The following is an 18,535-nucleotide window of genomic DNA, read 5'->3' on the forward strand; positions in this document are numbered from 1 at the left end:
TTGATTTAGTTTCATATCAAATGCTATGTGATTTCCGTTAATCGAGATCTGGCAGCAAATTTTCTGCTTGGGCGAGCGGTTTTTGGACCGCTTTCCCTTTGCATGAAATCTCCCATATGCCAGCAAAACAGTGAGAACATGGGACAATGATGACGATACATATCAACCGAGCATAGGCGCCAAAACTGCTTCTTTTTTTTCCTCCTCTTTTTTTTTTTTTTTTTTTTTTAACAGTGATTTTTATATTAATTCAATAGATTATATACAATTTTGACATTTGTGAGACTAGTTATTTGACGCAGTAGATGACGTCAAGACCTCTGATGTTAGCCAGCCTTAAATCATTGTTTTAAGTGAAGTTGCGTTTTAGCTTTGGTAATTTTATATTATATAGTAGACAGTGTAATAGGTCTCTCTCTAAAGAACATCCTATTTTCGCTTTAAAAATATAATGGGAGACCAATTTGTACCCTATTCATGGAAACATGCACATGTTATTTTTAAGTAATTTTTCTTTTAAGATGATGTACTCAAGTTAAAGGTAGGGTAGGTAGTATTTTTATAAAAAACTTTTTTTTCAAATTTGTTTAAACTGTCTTTATATACCAATACATAATTAAAATGTAAGTGCTCTGAAAAAGAGAGTATACAAATCGAGTGACTGTAGACCTTTTAATCTGCAATAAACACAGCTCATTATTTCCATTCGGGACAAAACAATTGATTGGTTTGGGCGACTGTCACTCACTCTCATAACCATGGCTACCACCACTGTTGCTACAAGATCTGCCCATATGCGCGCGCACCCGTTTGATTTGAGGAGTGCAAGAGAGGCGCGTAACCTACGAAGAGTAAAATTATGGCAGAGAAAGAGCATTCAAAATTCAAAGCACCTGCATATGCAGTCAGCGAAGGCAAACAAGGCAAAAACTACTTCCTCGGACCCTGATTGCCCGCACTCTTGAACGACCTCCTCTGCTTCGACCCCGGACCGACGATGCGGTACTTGTCACCGGAGTGTAACGTTAGTCCTCATCAGAGTCAACAATGTTTTCATCATGGAAACTCTTACATGCAAAACACTGTATATGTTATGAATCTTACACGAAATTCACCTTCATCACAGTTTAACTGATGGTAATGGAAAAACGTGTATCAATGTAACCTGTTTTTAGCTTTGCCTTATAAATATAGCTCGTTACCTATAGCCTAAATATAGCTTGTTACCGAAACAAACAAAATATTAAACTTTACCAGTATCGATATGCTAGCTTGATAGTGAGTACTAAAAGCCATCTTATTTGTTTATATTTATAGTGATAAAGTTAGGTATTTTCTTACATGTGATTCTGACATGATGTCACTGCATGCACTGCGCTCCTTCCTCTCCACTCGTCTCAGGTAAATAAATGCGTCCTCCAGCTGAGCGTTTGGCGTCGCGCGTTCATGTGTTTTGGGGGCGTGGCTTTGGAAGGAGCCCAGAAGGGAGGGGGTGGGAGTGAATGGAAATAATTAGCTGTGTTTACAACAGTCGTGAGAGGTCTACAGACACTCGATTTTTATACTCTCTTTTTCAGAGTACTTACATTTTAATTATGTATTGGTATATAAAGACAGTTTAAACAAATTTGTAATGTTTTTTTTTTTTTTTTTTAAATCCTACCTACCCTACCTTTAACGTCTGGATTTAAAAAAAAAAAACTCTCTCTCTCTCTCACAAAAAAAAATTGTCTACAGTGTTGTCCTGTGTCCACTATATTCCCATCTCTCTTCCTCACAGGGTATCCTGATAAAGTGGACGAAGGGCTTCAAGGCCTCAGGCTGTGAGGGAGAGGACGTGGCCACACTGCTGAAAGACGCCATCCATCGCAGTGAGGTCAGCACTATCACTCACCGCTGGTGCTCTACTGCTGCGAGAGCAATTTCTGCAGTTATTAGCCACAATTACCCTGTCTTTTATAGCAAGATGTAATTAGTAGATGTTCAGTCAGATGAATCGTGTCCTGAAAGGCAGTGATGGTGGATTTGCTCTGCCTTGCTGGTAATACTTCTCTCTCTCTGTATGTCTTTTGTTCCTCAAAGGAATTTGATTTAGATGTGGTTGCTGTGGTGAATGACACTGTGGGGACGATGATGACGTGTGGGTACGAGGACCCACAATGTGAAGTTGGACTCATTGTCGGTGGGTGTGATTTCTTGGCCTATGTGCCTCTGATTAGCCTGTTTTTTCTAGATGACTTTAATGTCGATGTCTAGTGAGAGGTTTAGTGATTATCTAGTTGGCTCAATAATTATTTGAACAACAAAGTCTTAATTTAAATTTGCATTAGATAATGAAATCTAATGAAATAATAAAGCAAGGTAGCATACAAATCATGCATTTTGCAGAACCAAAACTTTTTTGAGCCATTTTTTGCAATTAGCTTTAAGCAACTGGTGTCAAGGTGATTTTTAGAGAATGCGTTAAGTCGGATCCCCTCACTGGTTTGACTACCGCAAAGTGCCGAAATATTATTTTATCTACATTTTCAGTAGTGTTTTTTTTGTTGTTGTTTAAAGCATAATGCGCTTCTTTTAATTCAGATGTGTGCTTTTGCTATCTTAATTATTAAGCAAGTCGATATTCTGATCATATTTTTTTCCTAGCACATTTTTCCAATTCCAAGCTGCGTCAATCCTGCTGGGACAAAAAGTATATTTAACTCACACTGAAAATGTAGCTTTGCTTTCCATTTTATTACTTTCAGCACACTAAGTACTCCGATACCACAGCAAAACCTACTAGCCTAACTAATAAGTTTCAAACATTATTAAAGGCAAGTGAACAGTCAGTAATACACTAATTATATGCATAGATAAATACAGTATAACAAAGTTATAAATAAAGTAAGGTCTAACTGTAGTGTATTCAGATACAGACATGTAATAATTAGGCCTAAATGTAAAATAACACTATAGTACTCACTGTATGGATTAAATATAGATTAATCTTTGTTAAAGTTGTTTTTTGTTGTCTCATTAACATTAATGACTTGGACAGCAACAGGTATTTATAGGTTGCCGTCACTTTAAAGGCAGGGTCGGCAGTTTTTTTCTAAAAAAAAAATTGCAATTTTTTAAAAACTTTTTTTATATACCAATTAGGGCTGTAGTACTCGAGTCCGGTCTTGGACTCGAGTCCGGACTCGAGACCGCTTTTCTATGGTCTCGGACTTGTCTCGGACTCGCTGGTATTCGGACTCGGACTTGTCTCGGTCTCGGCCACTGGTCTTGCCAAATATGGCTTTTGGTCTCGACCGAGTCCAGGTTTCTTTATTATGTTCCCAGTAATCACACATACGTCGCCGCAATATTAAAACAATATATTATTGGAGGGAAAGTGAAACACTGGCCACCTAATAACTATGGGCATTTCGGCTCTTTTTCGTGAGCCGGCTCGTTTCACTCAGCTCACTGAAAGAGCCGGCTCTTTTGACTCACAAACGGCTCTTTAAAAAATAAATGTTTAAATAAACTCGCTGAAAGTCCACCGCTAGTGCAACGTGAATATTCATATTTTTAATTGTCCATAACACCCCGAAAACTAGCCTGCTTGCCTTGCACATCTAAATAATGGGCAAAGTTTTCCGACTTTTTTTCTTACCTTTCTTTCTTTGCCTCCACGAGTGGTAGGCGCAATAAATGGCTGTTTTAAAATATAGCTAATATCGAAACAAAATAACCCAGCTCATAACTTGCAGGTTTGCTTAGTGGCTAACTTTTTTCATTTGATTGCTTCAGCCGCCACCCGCCCGAATTTAATTAAAATATTATTTTTTGTCACGTCATCCGCCCGATCCGCGGTTTATCCGCATCTCTTGTGTGTGTGTGTGTGTGTCTGTGAGTTGTCTCGGTCCTCCCTCATGCAGTTTAATTGGTTGACATCGCGTGTATGATTGACAGGAACAGAATGTAAGGCTGATCAGACAGTCGAAACGAATGTGTAGTGCTCCTTTAGGCCTGTATAATTATATATTTTTTGTTGTTCTTTGAATTAGTCAATTATTTTAAATAAAATTAAAATTATTCATTATTACATAATGATTTAATTTCTATAGGCTAGCCTATATTTTTTAGCAGACTTTTTTTCCCCTGTCCTGGACTCGGTCTTGACTCGGACTCGAACCTTTTTGGACTCGGTCTTGACTCGGACTCGAACCTCTTTGGACTCGGTCTTGACTTGGACTCGACTAGTCCTGGTCTTGGACTTGTCTTGGACTCGACAAAGGTGGTCTTGACTACAGCCCTAATAAGAGAGTATAAAAATCGAGTGTCTGTAGTCCTCTCAGGACTGCAATAAACACAGCTACTTATTTCCATTCACTCCCACCCCCTCCCTTCTTGGCTCCTTCCAAAGCCACGCCCCCAAAACACATGAACGCGCGATGCCGACCGCTCAGCTGGAGGACGCGTTTACCAGCGCCGAGCGGAGAGGAGCGCAGTGCATGTAGTGACATCATGTCAGAATCACATGTAATAAAATACCTAATAGACTCATAGTTTATCATTATGAATATAAACAACTAACATGGCTGTTAGTACTTACTATCAAGCTAGCATATCGATACTGGTAAAGTTTAAAATATATTGAGTTTGATTCGGTAACGAGCTAGTAACATAAGGCAAAGCTAAAAACAGGTTGCATTGATACACGTTTTCCCATTACCATCAGTTACACTGTGATGAAGGTGAAGACTAACGTTACACTCCGGAGACAAGTAGCCTACCTTTCTACCTTACTAGTTCCTTTTTTTGCCTTGTTTGCCTTCGCTGACTGTATATGCAGGTACTGGGAATTTTGACTGCTCTTTCTCTGCCATTATTGTGATTCTTCCTAGCTTCCGTGCCTCTCTCCGTGCCTCTTCGCCTCCTCGAGTCAAACAGGTGCGCGCATGTGGGCAGCTCCTGTAGCAGCAGGGGTGGTAGCCATGGTAGCGAGGGAGAGTGACAGTCGCCCAGCCAATCATTTAATTCGTTCCGAATGGAATAAGTAGCCGTGTTTATTGCGCCCTGAGAGGACTAGAGACACTCGATTTTTATACTCTTTTTCAGAGTACTTACATTTTAATTATGTATTGGTATATAAAGAAAGTTTAAACAAATTTGGAAAAAAATATTTTAGAAAAAAACTGCCGACCCTGCCTTTAAGATCAAATGCAAAAATCCAATATAATGATACACATCCAATTTGTATCTCAACTGCACAGCGCCGCTTCAAGTCAAACACACCATTGTGTATCTGTGTACAGCACATTTAAATGTGTTTCTTTCTTCACCCTATAGGCACAGGGACTAACGCATGCTACATGGAGGAGATGTCAAACATTGAGCTGGTGGATGGAGATGAGGGCCTTATGTGTGTGAACATGGAGTGGGGAGCTTTCGGGGACAGTGGAGAGCTGGATGATGTTTGCACAGAGTTTGATCGAGCTGTGGATGACCAGTCCACTTACCCTGGGAAACAGCGGTAAGAGTTCAAAACCTGATCCCTTTATGCAATGTTGTCAACTTCCCGTTAGAGAAATGTCCATATCTAATGGGGTTTCAGATTTGAGGACCAGGATGGTGCCGCTCATATGAAATTCTGCTGTTTGAATCGGCCCAGACTTCAGGTTTATGCATTGGCTTCCAGTCACATGAAATAGATTTTTAAAGTGCTATTACTAATTTATAGATGACTCAATCAAAATACATTATGGATATGCTTGCAGGATTTAAACCTAATGGACCTCTTAGATCATTCGATCAGGTCAGCTTAGTGCAATGCCTAGAGTTAATTTTAAATATGATGAAACAGCGTTTAGCTACTGAACTGCCTACAGCTGGAACCAACTTCAAGAGGATCTTAGATGTCAGTTTCCCATAAGTAGTCAGACTGTAGTCTAAACTGTAAACGCATCTTTTTATTTTTGCGTTCTCCATCATATGAATAGTTTACATATCCAAGCTACAATTAGATACAAAAACTGTATATGTATGTTACATATAGCTACAGTAGATAGAAAATAAATAAGGATGGAAGTCTTGCCATTGTCCTCAAATGACATTTACACTTGTGCACATAAATATCAAAAGGGAATCTATTTTTCCGTGTGTTTACAAACACATGACTATTTGCGTTCCAAGGAAGAAAGAAATTCAGACTTCTTTTTAACAGCATAAATATGAGTAAATTATATTAATTTAGGTGAACTGTCCCTTTAAGATTCTGGAAAAAGTTGGATGGATTGATAAATTGGTCATTAAAGTTGTAGTCGTAGATGTGTGGTCTAAATGTTGTCTTGAGATCATGCCAAAGCATCTCAGTCAGGTTGCCAGAAGGCGTATTTTCTTCTGTTGATACCATTCTGTTGTTGGTTTACTCGTGTGCTTTGGTTTGTTGTCCTGTTGCATCATTTAGTGTCTGTTGGGATTCATTTGACAGACAGATGGCCTTACATTCTCCTGCCAAATGTCCTGATAAACTCAGTATTTTTCCATTGGTGATGGCTAGCTGTCTGACCCTGAGGCAGCAAGCAATGTAGCCCCAAACCATTATGGCTCCATCATACTTTATAGTTGGGATGAGGTTTGATGTTGGTTTGCTCTGACGTTTTTGGTACTGAACAGCTAAACTTTGGATTTAATTTTTAAATGTTACTGAAAGAAGTATCTTATGCTCACCAAGGCTGCATTTATTTGATCAAAAATACTGTAAAAACAATAATATTGTGAAATTTAAAATAGCTGTTTTCTATTTGAATATAATTTTACAATGTAATTTATTCCTGCCACATATATACATTGAATACATTCATAATGCATAATACATAAAGGCTTTAAGTAGAGTGTTACCATTTTTAGCTTGTTGATTCACATGCATTTTTCAACTTTACACAGTTTGTGCGTTTAAAAGAAAATCGCGAAAAAAATATCATTGTTTATGTGTAATTTGTTTAAGCAGACTGTGTTCTTGTGACTTGGATGAAGATCATATAAAACAATGTTGAACAGTTCATGCAGAAAAACAGTTAAATCCAAAGGTTCATATACTTTTTCCTGCAACTGCTGTATATATGTTTTTTTTTTCTTCTTTTAATTCTTTTTAATCCATTAAATTGTGTTTTAACTTTTTCAGGGACCTTAACCTTATTTTTTATTCAGTCATTGTAGCCCATCTTCAGGTTAACCTATGGTCTAAATTATTATTATTATTATTATTATTTTTTAATTTTACTATTATTTTTTTCTCATTGAATTTAATTGATTTAACTCGTATTATCTGTCCTATTATGTACTGACCCACATAATTGACCCACATAAAAAATGTCAGCTTTAGTCAAATGTAATTTTTTATATCTTTTTGTACTTGAGCTCTAGATCATTATACTAAATTAGAATAGGGAAGCAAGCTTAAATGCCCCTTTTTATTATTAAAATGTTTTGGTTACTAAGGAACACTTTAAAGTATTGTTCCAGGTTCATTACAAGTAAAGCTCTATCAACAATGACAATAATTATTACCACAGACATTAATTTGTGTTTAAGGTGTATTTTTTTGTGATTACAGTCAGTTACTTTTTTGCCTTGCCACTGTAGTTCTATTGTATGTTACACAAATAGACACTATTTAAAAAGTATAGCCACAAGACAGTTAATGTATTAAATTATACATTATATAAATTGCCTTTCCTGTGCAAAGTTGTAATCCAATATTTTCACTCATCACTTCAAACTTTTGCAGCAATATGCATTATTGAGGGTCAAGGAATAATTTCCTTGTTTCTTTGTCACTTTCAGGTATGAGAAGATGATCAGTGGGATGTATCTTGGAGAGATTGTCAGAAACGTACTCTTGGACTTCACTGCCAAAGGTCTGCTTTTCCGTGGCAAACTTTCAGAGAGACTGAAAACTCGTGGAATCTTCGAGACCAAGTTCCTGTCGCAGATTGAAAGGTGTGTAAGAACAGTCCTGCAACAGACTGCATGAATTGTTAACATTTGTGTCTGAGCCCCGGGGGCTTCTCTGTTGGAAGCATGCTGATTATGTCCTATAATTTTTGATGAGCCTAAGGCGTCTTGGCAAATATAATTAGATGTGCTGTTTTCTTTTATGCTTAATCATAAAGGTAATATTCCAAGTGAGGATTGCCTGCAAATTTTGGTTTGATTTGACAATTCTTGCATATCCATGCTGTAGTATTTGTATTCCATCTCTGTGCCTTGGATTTGGGGGGAAAAAATGCAACCGTAATGTTTGTTAACCTTGATTTATTTAAACTACTTATGTAGGAGGAGATATGCAATACAATTTGTTCTGTGGCTATTGATTATTAAAAGGATCGTATTTTTACATTTTTATTTTCTTACCTGTGTAATATTGCTGTTTGAGCATGATGAAGCTCTGCAAAGCACAAAGTCACTCCAAAGAGAGTTATTCTCTACAACAGTAAGCCCTGTTTTAAAACTTCCTGAAACGCATCGATTGCAGTCTTGAGTTTTCTTATGAGAATTTTCACGTCACAATATTCCTCGTTTAAATAATTCCCACCCAAGACAAACGCAAAAAAAGGGGCGAGGTCTGTTTGAGTTGCGTTAGAAGTGTGTTGAAAGACATTTCTGAAGCATGCTCAAAGCGGTTGACCAATCACAACACACTGGTCCAGCCGACCAATCAGAGAAAACTGAGCTTTTCAGGAGGGGTTTCATAGAGACCGGAACTAAACAGTGTTACAGTGTGACTGTGAAGAGGTGCTGCAATAATGTAAAATATGTGAAAAATGTGTTTGAAGCATGAAAACCTATTTTAGTAGACCATTTGAAAAGGGTCCCTTTTAATCAACATAATTAATCTGTTTCTTTCTCACAGCGATCGTTTGGCACTGAGGCAGGTCCGTTCCATCCTGCAGCACTTGGGCTTGACCAGCAGTACGTGCGACGACAGTATTCTTGTGAAGGAGGTTTGCAGCGTGGTGTCCAGACGGGCTGCCCAGTTGTGCGGAGCCGGTCTGGCTGCTGTGGTGGACAAGATGCGGCGGAACCGTGGCCTTGAGCAACTCAACATCACAGTAGGAGTGGACGGCACGCTCTACAAACTCCACCCACAGTGAGTTGCCACACAGCACGATGATGGGATAAGAGCAAAAGCAAGACCATGAATCTCTTTTGCAGCTAATATTTGCCCCTGATTACTAAATTAGTGGTTTTCAAACTATGGGTTGACATTCTACTTGTAGCATGTGGGCTTTTGTGAGGGGCGTACAGTAAAGGGAGGAAAAAAATGTGCTTATGTAAGGCAAGAAAAATGTAATTATACCACAGGAGCCTGAAATGAAAAATTGTCAGTGCCCCATGCCGCTTGTTAATGTAGCAGAGGCGTTAAAGCTGAGCCATAAATCACAGGTGTTGCTAGACCTATTTGTGAGGTCTTGAGCTTCTATCTGTAACCGAGGCCAACTAGTAAGAGCTGGACGAGTAAACCTCACTCCCCTGGCCTCAAGAGGTGCACTAGCGACTGAGGCTAGAGACGCAGGTTTGAATCTCGCCCAGAGCAGGTCGAGTAGGATTGGTTGCATTGGTGCTGTGACCAGGATGGGAGTGAGGTTTAGGGGGGTGAGTGTAACAGAGGCCAGCTAGTTAGAGCTGTGCGAGTAAACCTCACTCCCCTGGCTTCAAAAAGTGCAGGAACAGATTTAATTTAGGCAGAACCTTTAAAGGTCCCATTGCATGAAAATTTCACTTTATGAGGTTTTTTTAACCTTAATATGAGTTTCCCTAGCCTGCCTATGGTCCCCCAGTGGCTAGACGTTTTGGTGGGTGTAAACCAAGCCCTGGGTATTTTTGAGAAAATAAAAAAGCTCAGACGGGCGAATCTAGAAATCTTCCCCTTAAGTCGTCATAAGGGGAAAGGTCACCTCCCCTTTCTCTTCTTTGCCCGCAAAAAATAATTTGGCCCGCCCATGAGAAAATGAGCTGCACGAGCGCGATATTGGTTTTTCCTCGAGAGACAACATGGCTTGCAAACAAGCGAAGCATGGCAGTTGCTCAGTGTTTGGATGTACAAATGAACACAAAAGTATTTTTTTAGTTCCTTCATCCGAGCCTCTGAAAAACCAGTGGGTTATGTGAATTTCTGATGTGTAATTGTTCAAGTTCAGACAGATAATCTTTCTCTCAAAGTCGTTCAATACTGTTTAAGCATGTCAGCCTATCACAGCAGTGGGCGTTTACACTGAAGTCTCACACAGACACGCCCCTTAAAACAGAGCGTTCAAATCAGAGGCTAAAATCAGGCTAGGAAATATGCCTTTTATTTCTAAATTATAACAACTTTTGATCTAAAAAACATGCTAACATTATAAGGGCACCCCAAGAAACATTCTAAAATAATAAAATAATCCATGCAATGGGACCTTTAAATAATGTGTAAAATTTAATAATCCTTTCAGCTGTTTGCACTGAACAAATTAAATAAAAGTAATTGAAATAGCTGAACACAACAAATATTTTAAGTGGTTTCCCCGAATTCGACTAAAAATGCAACTTTTAATGACTTCTGCACTGCAGTCTCAAAATTATTCAACCCCTTCATGGCAAGCATCTTTAGTACTGAGTAGAACACCCATTTGCTGTTATGACCTGCTGCAAACGAGATGTATAACCAGACACCAGCTTCTGGCAGCGTTTCTGAGGAATCTTAGTCCATTCCTCATGAGCATTGGCCTCCAGTTCAGAAATGTTCTGAGGTTTTCTATGGGGTTCAAGTCAGGTGACTGATGGCCACTGTAGAATCTTCCAGGACATCTTCTGCAACCAAGCCTTGGTGGAATTTGAGGTATGCTTGGGATCATTGTCCTTTTGGAAGATCCAAATGATGCCCAAGATTCAGCTTCCTCACTGATAGCATGACGTTTTTCCTAGGATATCCAGATACATTTTGCCTTCCACACGCTGGTTTCCAGTGCCAGAGGATGCAAAGCAGCACCAGAGCATCACCGAACCCCACCATGCTTAACTGTAGACAGAGTGTTCTTTTCAACATACGTTTCATTCTTCTTCCTCCAGACATACCACAGAACAGAATCCCCAAACTTCTGTGGCTTATTTAGATAATTTTTAGCACTTTTCTTGTGCTTTTGGGTCAGTAGTGGTGTATGTATTGGAGTTTTGGCATGGAAACCGCATGTGTTTAGTACGCACCTTACTGTGCAGCTGAAACCTCAGTGACTGTTGCCACCAAGTCTTGCTGCAGGTCTTTTGCAGTCACTCGAGGGTTTTTCTGAACCTGTCTTCTCAGAAATCTGGTTGCAGCCATTAGCTTCCTTTTTCTTCCCCGAACAGTTAGTGTAACCACTGTTCCTTTAACTTTGAACTTGTGAACTATGCTTCCAATGGTGTCTCTAGGAACCTTTAATGTCTTTGCTATCTTTTTGTATCCCTTGTTTGTGAAATGCGACGATATCTTCTCTTAACATTTTGGACCATTCTTTTGATTTAGCCATATTTCTAACATGCAGTCAAACATGACATTCAACAAACTTAGGCCCTGTCCACACAAATACGGGTATTTTCAAAATCTGTGCTTTGGCCGTTCGTCCACACGCAAACGCAGTATTTTTTTAAACCTAACCTTTTTGAAAACTCCTGCCAGGGTGAAGATTTTCAGAAACTCCAGGTTGTAGTGTTGTCGTGTAGCCGATGAAACCGGAGATATTGGCTTGTGACGTCGGAGTGCGTGCTGTTATCTCCTTTGTTTGACATTAGATTGTGAGATGCCATCTCCTTTGTTTACATGAGGCAAGTCTGTGCCCTAGCGGACGTAGCCAAAATATTGCTGCTAATAGGGCTTATAACATATGCAGATACATGCACGGTTCTCCCATTATATTGCAGAACAGAGACATCAGAATTGAATACTACGCAGGTCACTGTGTATGACAACTTCTGATTGGCCAACATGGCTTTACGGTTAGGGTGATATCGGCACTTGTTGGTTTGGCATGCTCTTGACAGCGCTTCATAGCGTGTTTTTGCATTTTCATGTGGACGGAGAAAACCTGTCTACGTGTAGACTAGGCCCTAGCCAGTTCACATATTTCATGTGTTCTAGCTCAAGCACACCTTGTGCACCTAATGAAGCCCTTGATGAGTTGCATCAGGTGTTCTTGAGACAACACCTGTTTTGCAGATTTGTGCTGTTGTGAGGGATTCTATTCAGGGGGTTGAATTTGTTCATTGCAAACTGTTGAAAGTCTGTAAATTTTGCCAATAAACCTGATTTGCAATGGGGGTTGAATAATTTCGATTACAACTGTGTGTGTGTATAGAGTATGCTTCCTTGTGCGATGTTAGGAGTTTAATTAACAATTTGATTGAAGTGTCACTGACTGTATACTGTAAGCTTTCGATCAAATGACTACAAAAACAGCCTAAACCTCGCTGGAGGAATGTACTGTGCTTTTAAACATAGCTTTTAAACTTGAATAGTAGTAGTTTCATTTTATTTTATTTTATTATATTATATCATATTAATAGAAAAAGGAGTTTTGAAAAGTGCTGATTTTTTAATGTACTATGCTATGGGAAAACAAAAAAAGCCCAATAAATGCACAAAAGAGCAGATTTTGCTCATACTCAGATTTCCTCATTCAGATGTTCTGTTGTCTCCTCTTTTATCTCATCAGCTTTGCCACCATCATGCGGGAGACCTTAAGAGACCTGGCGCCCAACTGTGAGGTCACTCTCGTCCAATCAGAAGATGGCAGCGGAAAAGGTGCCGCCCTCATCACGGCCGTGGCTTGTCGATTAAGAGATGCGGAAAAGTAGTGACTGAACGGAATAATATAAAGGGGAAAAGATAATGAGGAAAAAAGAAAATTATGTACTGAGCTTCCAGATTTTTTTAAAATATTATTTTCTGTGCAACAATGTGACCTTACTGAAAAAACACTCCTGTCTGTACAAGAATGTATTTTATTTATTTTTTTTGTTTTTTGTTTGTTTTGCTTTAGGTCATTCATTGCAAGGGCTTGGAATGTGTGGGGTGTGGGGGAAAGGGAAAAGAGTTTGTAGAAAAGGGAATATCAAGCAGAAGAAAAACAAAGAACTAGTCTAGATCCTCTTGCAGATATATATTATCATATTGTTACTGATTTGAAAAAAGCACAAAGAGATTTTAATCACCTTTTGACTTGTGAATGATGTAATTTATGTTTGTACCTAACTAGAGTCCATGCATGTGATTAAAGGAATAATTGTAAGTGAAGTAGGTGAGTAAACAGAATTGTTATTTTTGGGTGAACTGTTCCTTTAAATACATTTATTGATGATTCTCAGGTGAGGATGCTCTTTAGTTTAATCTTAATTTGTGTCATGCTGCTCTTCCTGTTACTAAAGCACAGTCCCGCTGCTACTAGACTGAGATGAAGCTAATCTCATTCGTTTTCTGAACAGGTCCATTGCTGGTTTGAGGAAAGCTGTCAGGTGAGGTGCTTTTTAAGAGCTAACTTGATGTTGTGAGCTGAAAATTGACTTTAAGTGCTGTACTGTAAGTTTATGTGCGGTGACCAAACTGAATTTGGTCTTTTATAATATCTAGGCCTACTAAAAAGTGCATGCAATCCAAAACATACAAATGGAATTATACAATCGTGCTCTTTTTTTTTTTTTTATATGCACAATTTACTGTAAATTGCATTGGCACTTTTTGGGTTGGGAATGACAGGTGAAATGATCACTTTTAGATGTCAAAAGAGACTCACACTGTGAAAATGAATGCATCAAATTGTGTCTTTTCTTGCAGCTCTGGTAGGATATTTATTATTGATGAATGTCGCCATTGCTGATCAGAGCTGTGCATCACAGTTTATCATGTTGTGGATAATGTCAGGGTGTGAGGTGTAATTTTCTCACAGCAGAAATTGAACGAGTGCCATTTTGTCAGACTGTCAGTAATGAACCCTCTGCAAACTTTTAGTCTAGTAATCAAATAAGATCAAGTTGGTCGTTTTATTTTTATATGATTTCACAAATTTATCTCCTTGATTGAATTGCTTATAGGTTGGATTAATTTTACAGTGTAATTTCTGCAAATTCACACAAATTCTTTTGCACAAGAATGGTGCCAGACAATAAAGACTAACATCACCGGTTACCACCGATATAGTGCATTACCAATTGACTGAATTGAAGTGGCCTACTACAAAATGTTAGGTTATCTATCTTTCCCAAGTAATTGCAGTCTGCACACAAAGGCAGAATATAAATATCCCTCAGAGAATATCCCTTAAATTATCCCTTTTTTTCTGGCTGAATTCAATTCACATTTATTTGTATAGTTGTATACTGTAATTTAACAATGTAATAATTAAAGGCAGAAACAATGAGCTCATTGAAGTAATGAATACTTGTTTGTTAACAAATGATTATGACATTTAAAAAAATGTTGCATTGGTGCATGTTGATTCAGAGTTTGCGTGAAGTTGAAGTTATATATATATATAAGGCTGCACCTATGTGATCAAAATATAATAAAAAGGTAATGTTATGAAATATTGTTACGATTTAAAAAATAAAAAATTACACCCAGTTACAATTTTAATATATAAAAATTGTATATACAATAGAATAAACATTCAACTTCCTTGTAAGGTAGCAAAACATGTTGCTTATGTTTAAAAATGGAACGTATACTTCGTGCTTACACATGGTTCAATCCACTATCCCTCTGTGTATACATTAGTGGTACATTTGCATCAGTTGAAACACATTCCTTTCCTTGTAAAGAACATACCAACTGTACACATTTGAAGTATCATCATCACTGCACTGTCAAAATGAATATGCTATATCTACTCAATAAAGTTGTGGCAACAGATTACAAGCAATATTATTAATTCAATTGAAAAAATTAGAATTGAGTAATAACTAATCAAATTAATTCCTTAAAAGTTACCCATTTAAAATGAGTAAAATTTAAAACATTTTTTTAAACAAAAATATCTGAATAACAGACAGACGTCAAAGATGAATTAAGAACTCTTTATTTTTTATTGCCAACATTGAAGACACCTGATATTAACAAGCAGAATCACTTTTCACAGGGTTTTGTTTACATTGTAAAAGTTAGAAGTATTATGCTGTACAAGGACAGTGCTGCTATAATTAAAGTAAAGCTAACTCAGAAATCGGGCTCTATATGAGTTGAGTGATTCAGGTCAAGTGAAATAATGATTATGTTAAACACCATCAGATCACCTTTTCTATTTGTTCATCTGGCTGTTATAACTCAGGTACAACAGCCAAACAAAGTTGGTGATATAAGGGTCAAGAGCCCAACTAAAACAAACACTGATCACCATAACGGTGACTTAAAATTACGGTTTTCTCCTTCAGTGATTCTGCTTGTTAACATCAGGTGTCTTCAATGTTGGCAATAAAAAATAAAGAGTTCTTAATTCATCTTTGTCTGTTATTCAGATATTTTTGTTTAAAAAAATTTTTTTTGTAAATGTTACTCATTTTAAATGGTTAACTTTTAAGGAATTAATTTGAATAATTATTACTCAATTCTAATTTGTTAAGTTTAATTAATAATATTGCTTGTAATCTGTTGCCACAATTTTATTGAGTAGATATAGCGTATTCATTTTTTACAGTGTGGATCATCTCTGCTCAGTGAACGTTGCATTGCGCACATATACCTCTTAGCAAAATATATAATTCTCCCAGCTCCCTGCTCAGCACACATGTACAACATACTCTGACTCATAACATACATTATGAAATTATTATGAAAATGAATCTTTTCTCATTGCGTTAAGAACTTTGCATGCACTCACTTAGATTGATTCGTATGAATTTATGAATAACAGATTTTCTGTTCAGTGTACCGGTCCATTCTGTGCCTGTGAGCAGTCTACTTATTTTAGTAAGGCTTCAGGGACAATAACTCATGAATTTTAAGGTCAAATCAGGTCTGATATGCTACAGCTTTCAAATGTTCTTTGTGGCACCTGCACCAAACACTGCCTTTTGCAGGGGAATTTTCGCATATTCAGTGTGTCCATGCTAAAGGCCATTTCAGAAATGCAATAGACAAGCAAAGGAGGAATGACCTTTAACACCTGGTGAATATCTCTGTAAGCGTTGTATTTTGTTTTTAAGTAAAGCCCCCTGCAACCAACCCCACATATATGCAAAATACTTAAATTCATAGAGTTTTGTCGTTTTGTAATAAATGTTTTTAAATTTATTAATAATTCATAATTGAGTTTCTTCATCACCAGGGCTTAGGTTACGAGCCCCCCCCCCCCCCCCCCCCCCCCCCCATTTAATTTTTTATTTCAGGATTCTTTGATGAATAGAAAGTTCAAAAGAACAGCATTTATTTGAAATAGAATCTTTTGTAACATTATGTGTTATTTTAACTTTTGATCAATTGAATTCATCCTTGATGAATACAAGTATTGATTTCTTTTATTTCTTTCCCCCCAAAAATAAAATAAAAATTCTTACTGACCCCAAACTTTTGAATGGTAGGGTTTAATGTTACAAAAGCTATATTTCAAATAAATGCTGTTCTTCTGAACTTTCTATTCATCAAAGAATCCTGAAATAAAAATTTAAATAACTGTTTTCAACATTGATAATAATGAGAAATGTTTCTTGAGCATCAAATCATATTAGAATGATTTCTGAAGGATCATGTGACACTGAAGACTGGAGTAATGACGCTGAAAATTCAGCTTTGATCACAGGAATAAATTACACTTTACTATATATTCACATAGAAAAAAGCTGTTTTAAATAGTAATAATATTTCACAATATGTGAAAATATACAGCTGCATTGAAAAGCACAAGCACACTGTTGAAGCTATTGACACTTTCAACATGAACCTATACAATGACAGCAGCTGAGTCATTTTTTTATTTATTTATTTTGTCACAACTGTTCTTAACTAAAGGGCTGAAAGGATAGTTGAATTAATTGATTAAAAAATTAACCATATCATAATGTACAAAAAAAAAAGAAACCCCTGGTAAAAAGTTGCTCTTTACATATCTTTTGAACTTGAAATACTTTTATTATGGGCAGACTACCATTCAACAGTTCGGAGAAGATAATGAGTCAAATTAACAGTAACTTTCAAAATAACTGTCGGAATTGATTTTTACTGCAGCCAGCTGTGATTTGTGTGCTTTGATTATGTCCAAAATAAATAACACGTTGTCGTTGAGTTGTTAAAAGGATTTTTTTACATTTAAAAGAAATGTCAGGTGTCTGCTTTTAAAATGTCTGTCTGAAATGTTTCTCATCTAGCTGCATCAAATGTTGCAATACTTTTATTTTACAGTCTCTGTGCTGTACAAGTGATAGAGCATTATCTGCAAGCTTCTATAATGTACTTTTTAGCGCAATTTTCCACCGGAAAAAATTGCGATTGTTAACTCATGATTTCTGTTCTGTCTGTGCGCACCAATCTTGCACTTCTATCTACTCCTCAACCATACCACCTAGAGACTTCGGGTTTTCGGCATTATGTTAAGGAAGGTCTAATCTCGGGAACGCACAAAAAAAAATCCAGGAAAAGATTTACTATCTCTTAGTGTTGTGATCCCATGAGGTGAGAAAATTGCGCTAAAACACTCACCGAGTTTTTATTACTTGTTTTTAATTGACTGCATAACCGAAAGTCAGGCATGTAAAAGTACAAACTATAAATGAGTCTTCCGGTGTAACCAGTGAAGTCCTGATATCCAACAGTTATTTGACGCAAGAAGGAATAGAACAGAATCTGCAGAAGTTGCTTTGAGCTCCACTTCCCTCTTAAATCACAAATCCAATTAATGCCATTCTGCTACTGTTATTTAACGTGTGTGTTAACATTCTTCTAGTGTTTTTAACTTTGCTACCTAATCATTGTATCACTTCACTTCACTACCTTATCATTGTAGCTTTTTTGCATGACTTTTTTTTTTTTTCACTAAGGTGCAAATAACTACAAGTGTAAATAGTATCTAATATTATTTATACTGCACAGTCAAAAAAATCTGTCAAAGGATGTTTTTGGTTGTTAGTTTCTTTTTTTTTTCTTTTTTTTTTTTTTTGGATCTCAATTACTAGACTGTTGCAGCATTGAAAAGATGTTTGAAATCCCCAATTTACACTCACAAGGGCTTGAGAACCAGACATACAGTAACAAAAGGGCAGAGGTACAAATAACAAGAATTTCCTTTGGATGATTCAGAAGAGGAGTCTTCAATTTCAAGTAAACTTTGAGTCTTGATTTTTTTTTTCTATCTATCTATCTATAGCCTTTAGCTTATGTGAACTGTAGTATTAAGTATTTAGACTAAATTGCCATTTAATTATTTACTGCAATGTCTAATCCCTCTTTGAGCACTGCATGTTTTAAGGACTAACTTCTCTGAGCTTTATCAATCAAAAGGCACCACGGTCCTTTTCTTATCCGACATTAACTCTTGCAATATAACAACATGTTTCACTTTATTTC

The 18,535-nt window shown here is 37.1% G+C and overlaps 1 protein-coding gene across 1 annotated transcript in view; it reads left to right on the forward strand.

Moving 5' to 3' along the window:
- Positions 1-13,282, forward strand: part of hk2 (hexokinase 2) — a 59,782-nt gene extending 46,500 nt beyond the window's left edge. Inside the window, exons 13-18 of the mRNA XM_084114445.1 lie at positions 1,781-1,876; positions 2,083-2,182; positions 5,323-5,506; positions 7,819-7,974; positions 8,888-9,124; positions 12,702-13,282. Of these exons, the coding sequence (XP_083970571.1) occupies positions 1,781-1,876; positions 2,083-2,182; positions 5,323-5,506; positions 7,819-7,974; positions 8,888-9,124; positions 12,702-12,843 (915 nt within the window). The 3' untranslated portion in view covers positions 12,844-13,282. The remainder of the gene's footprint in view (positions 1-1,780; positions 1,877-2,082; positions 2,183-5,322; positions 5,507-7,818; positions 7,975-8,887; positions 9,125-12,701) is intronic.
- The last annotated feature ends 5,253 nt before the right edge of the window (positions 13,283-18,535 follow it).

The sequence above is a fragment of the Abramis brama genome, assembly GCF_963993115.1.
Source record: "Abramis brama genome assembly, chromosome: 5".
NCBI classification, from domain to species: Eukaryota; Metazoa; Chordata; class Actinopteri; order Cypriniformes; family Leuciscidae; genus Abramis; species Abramis brama.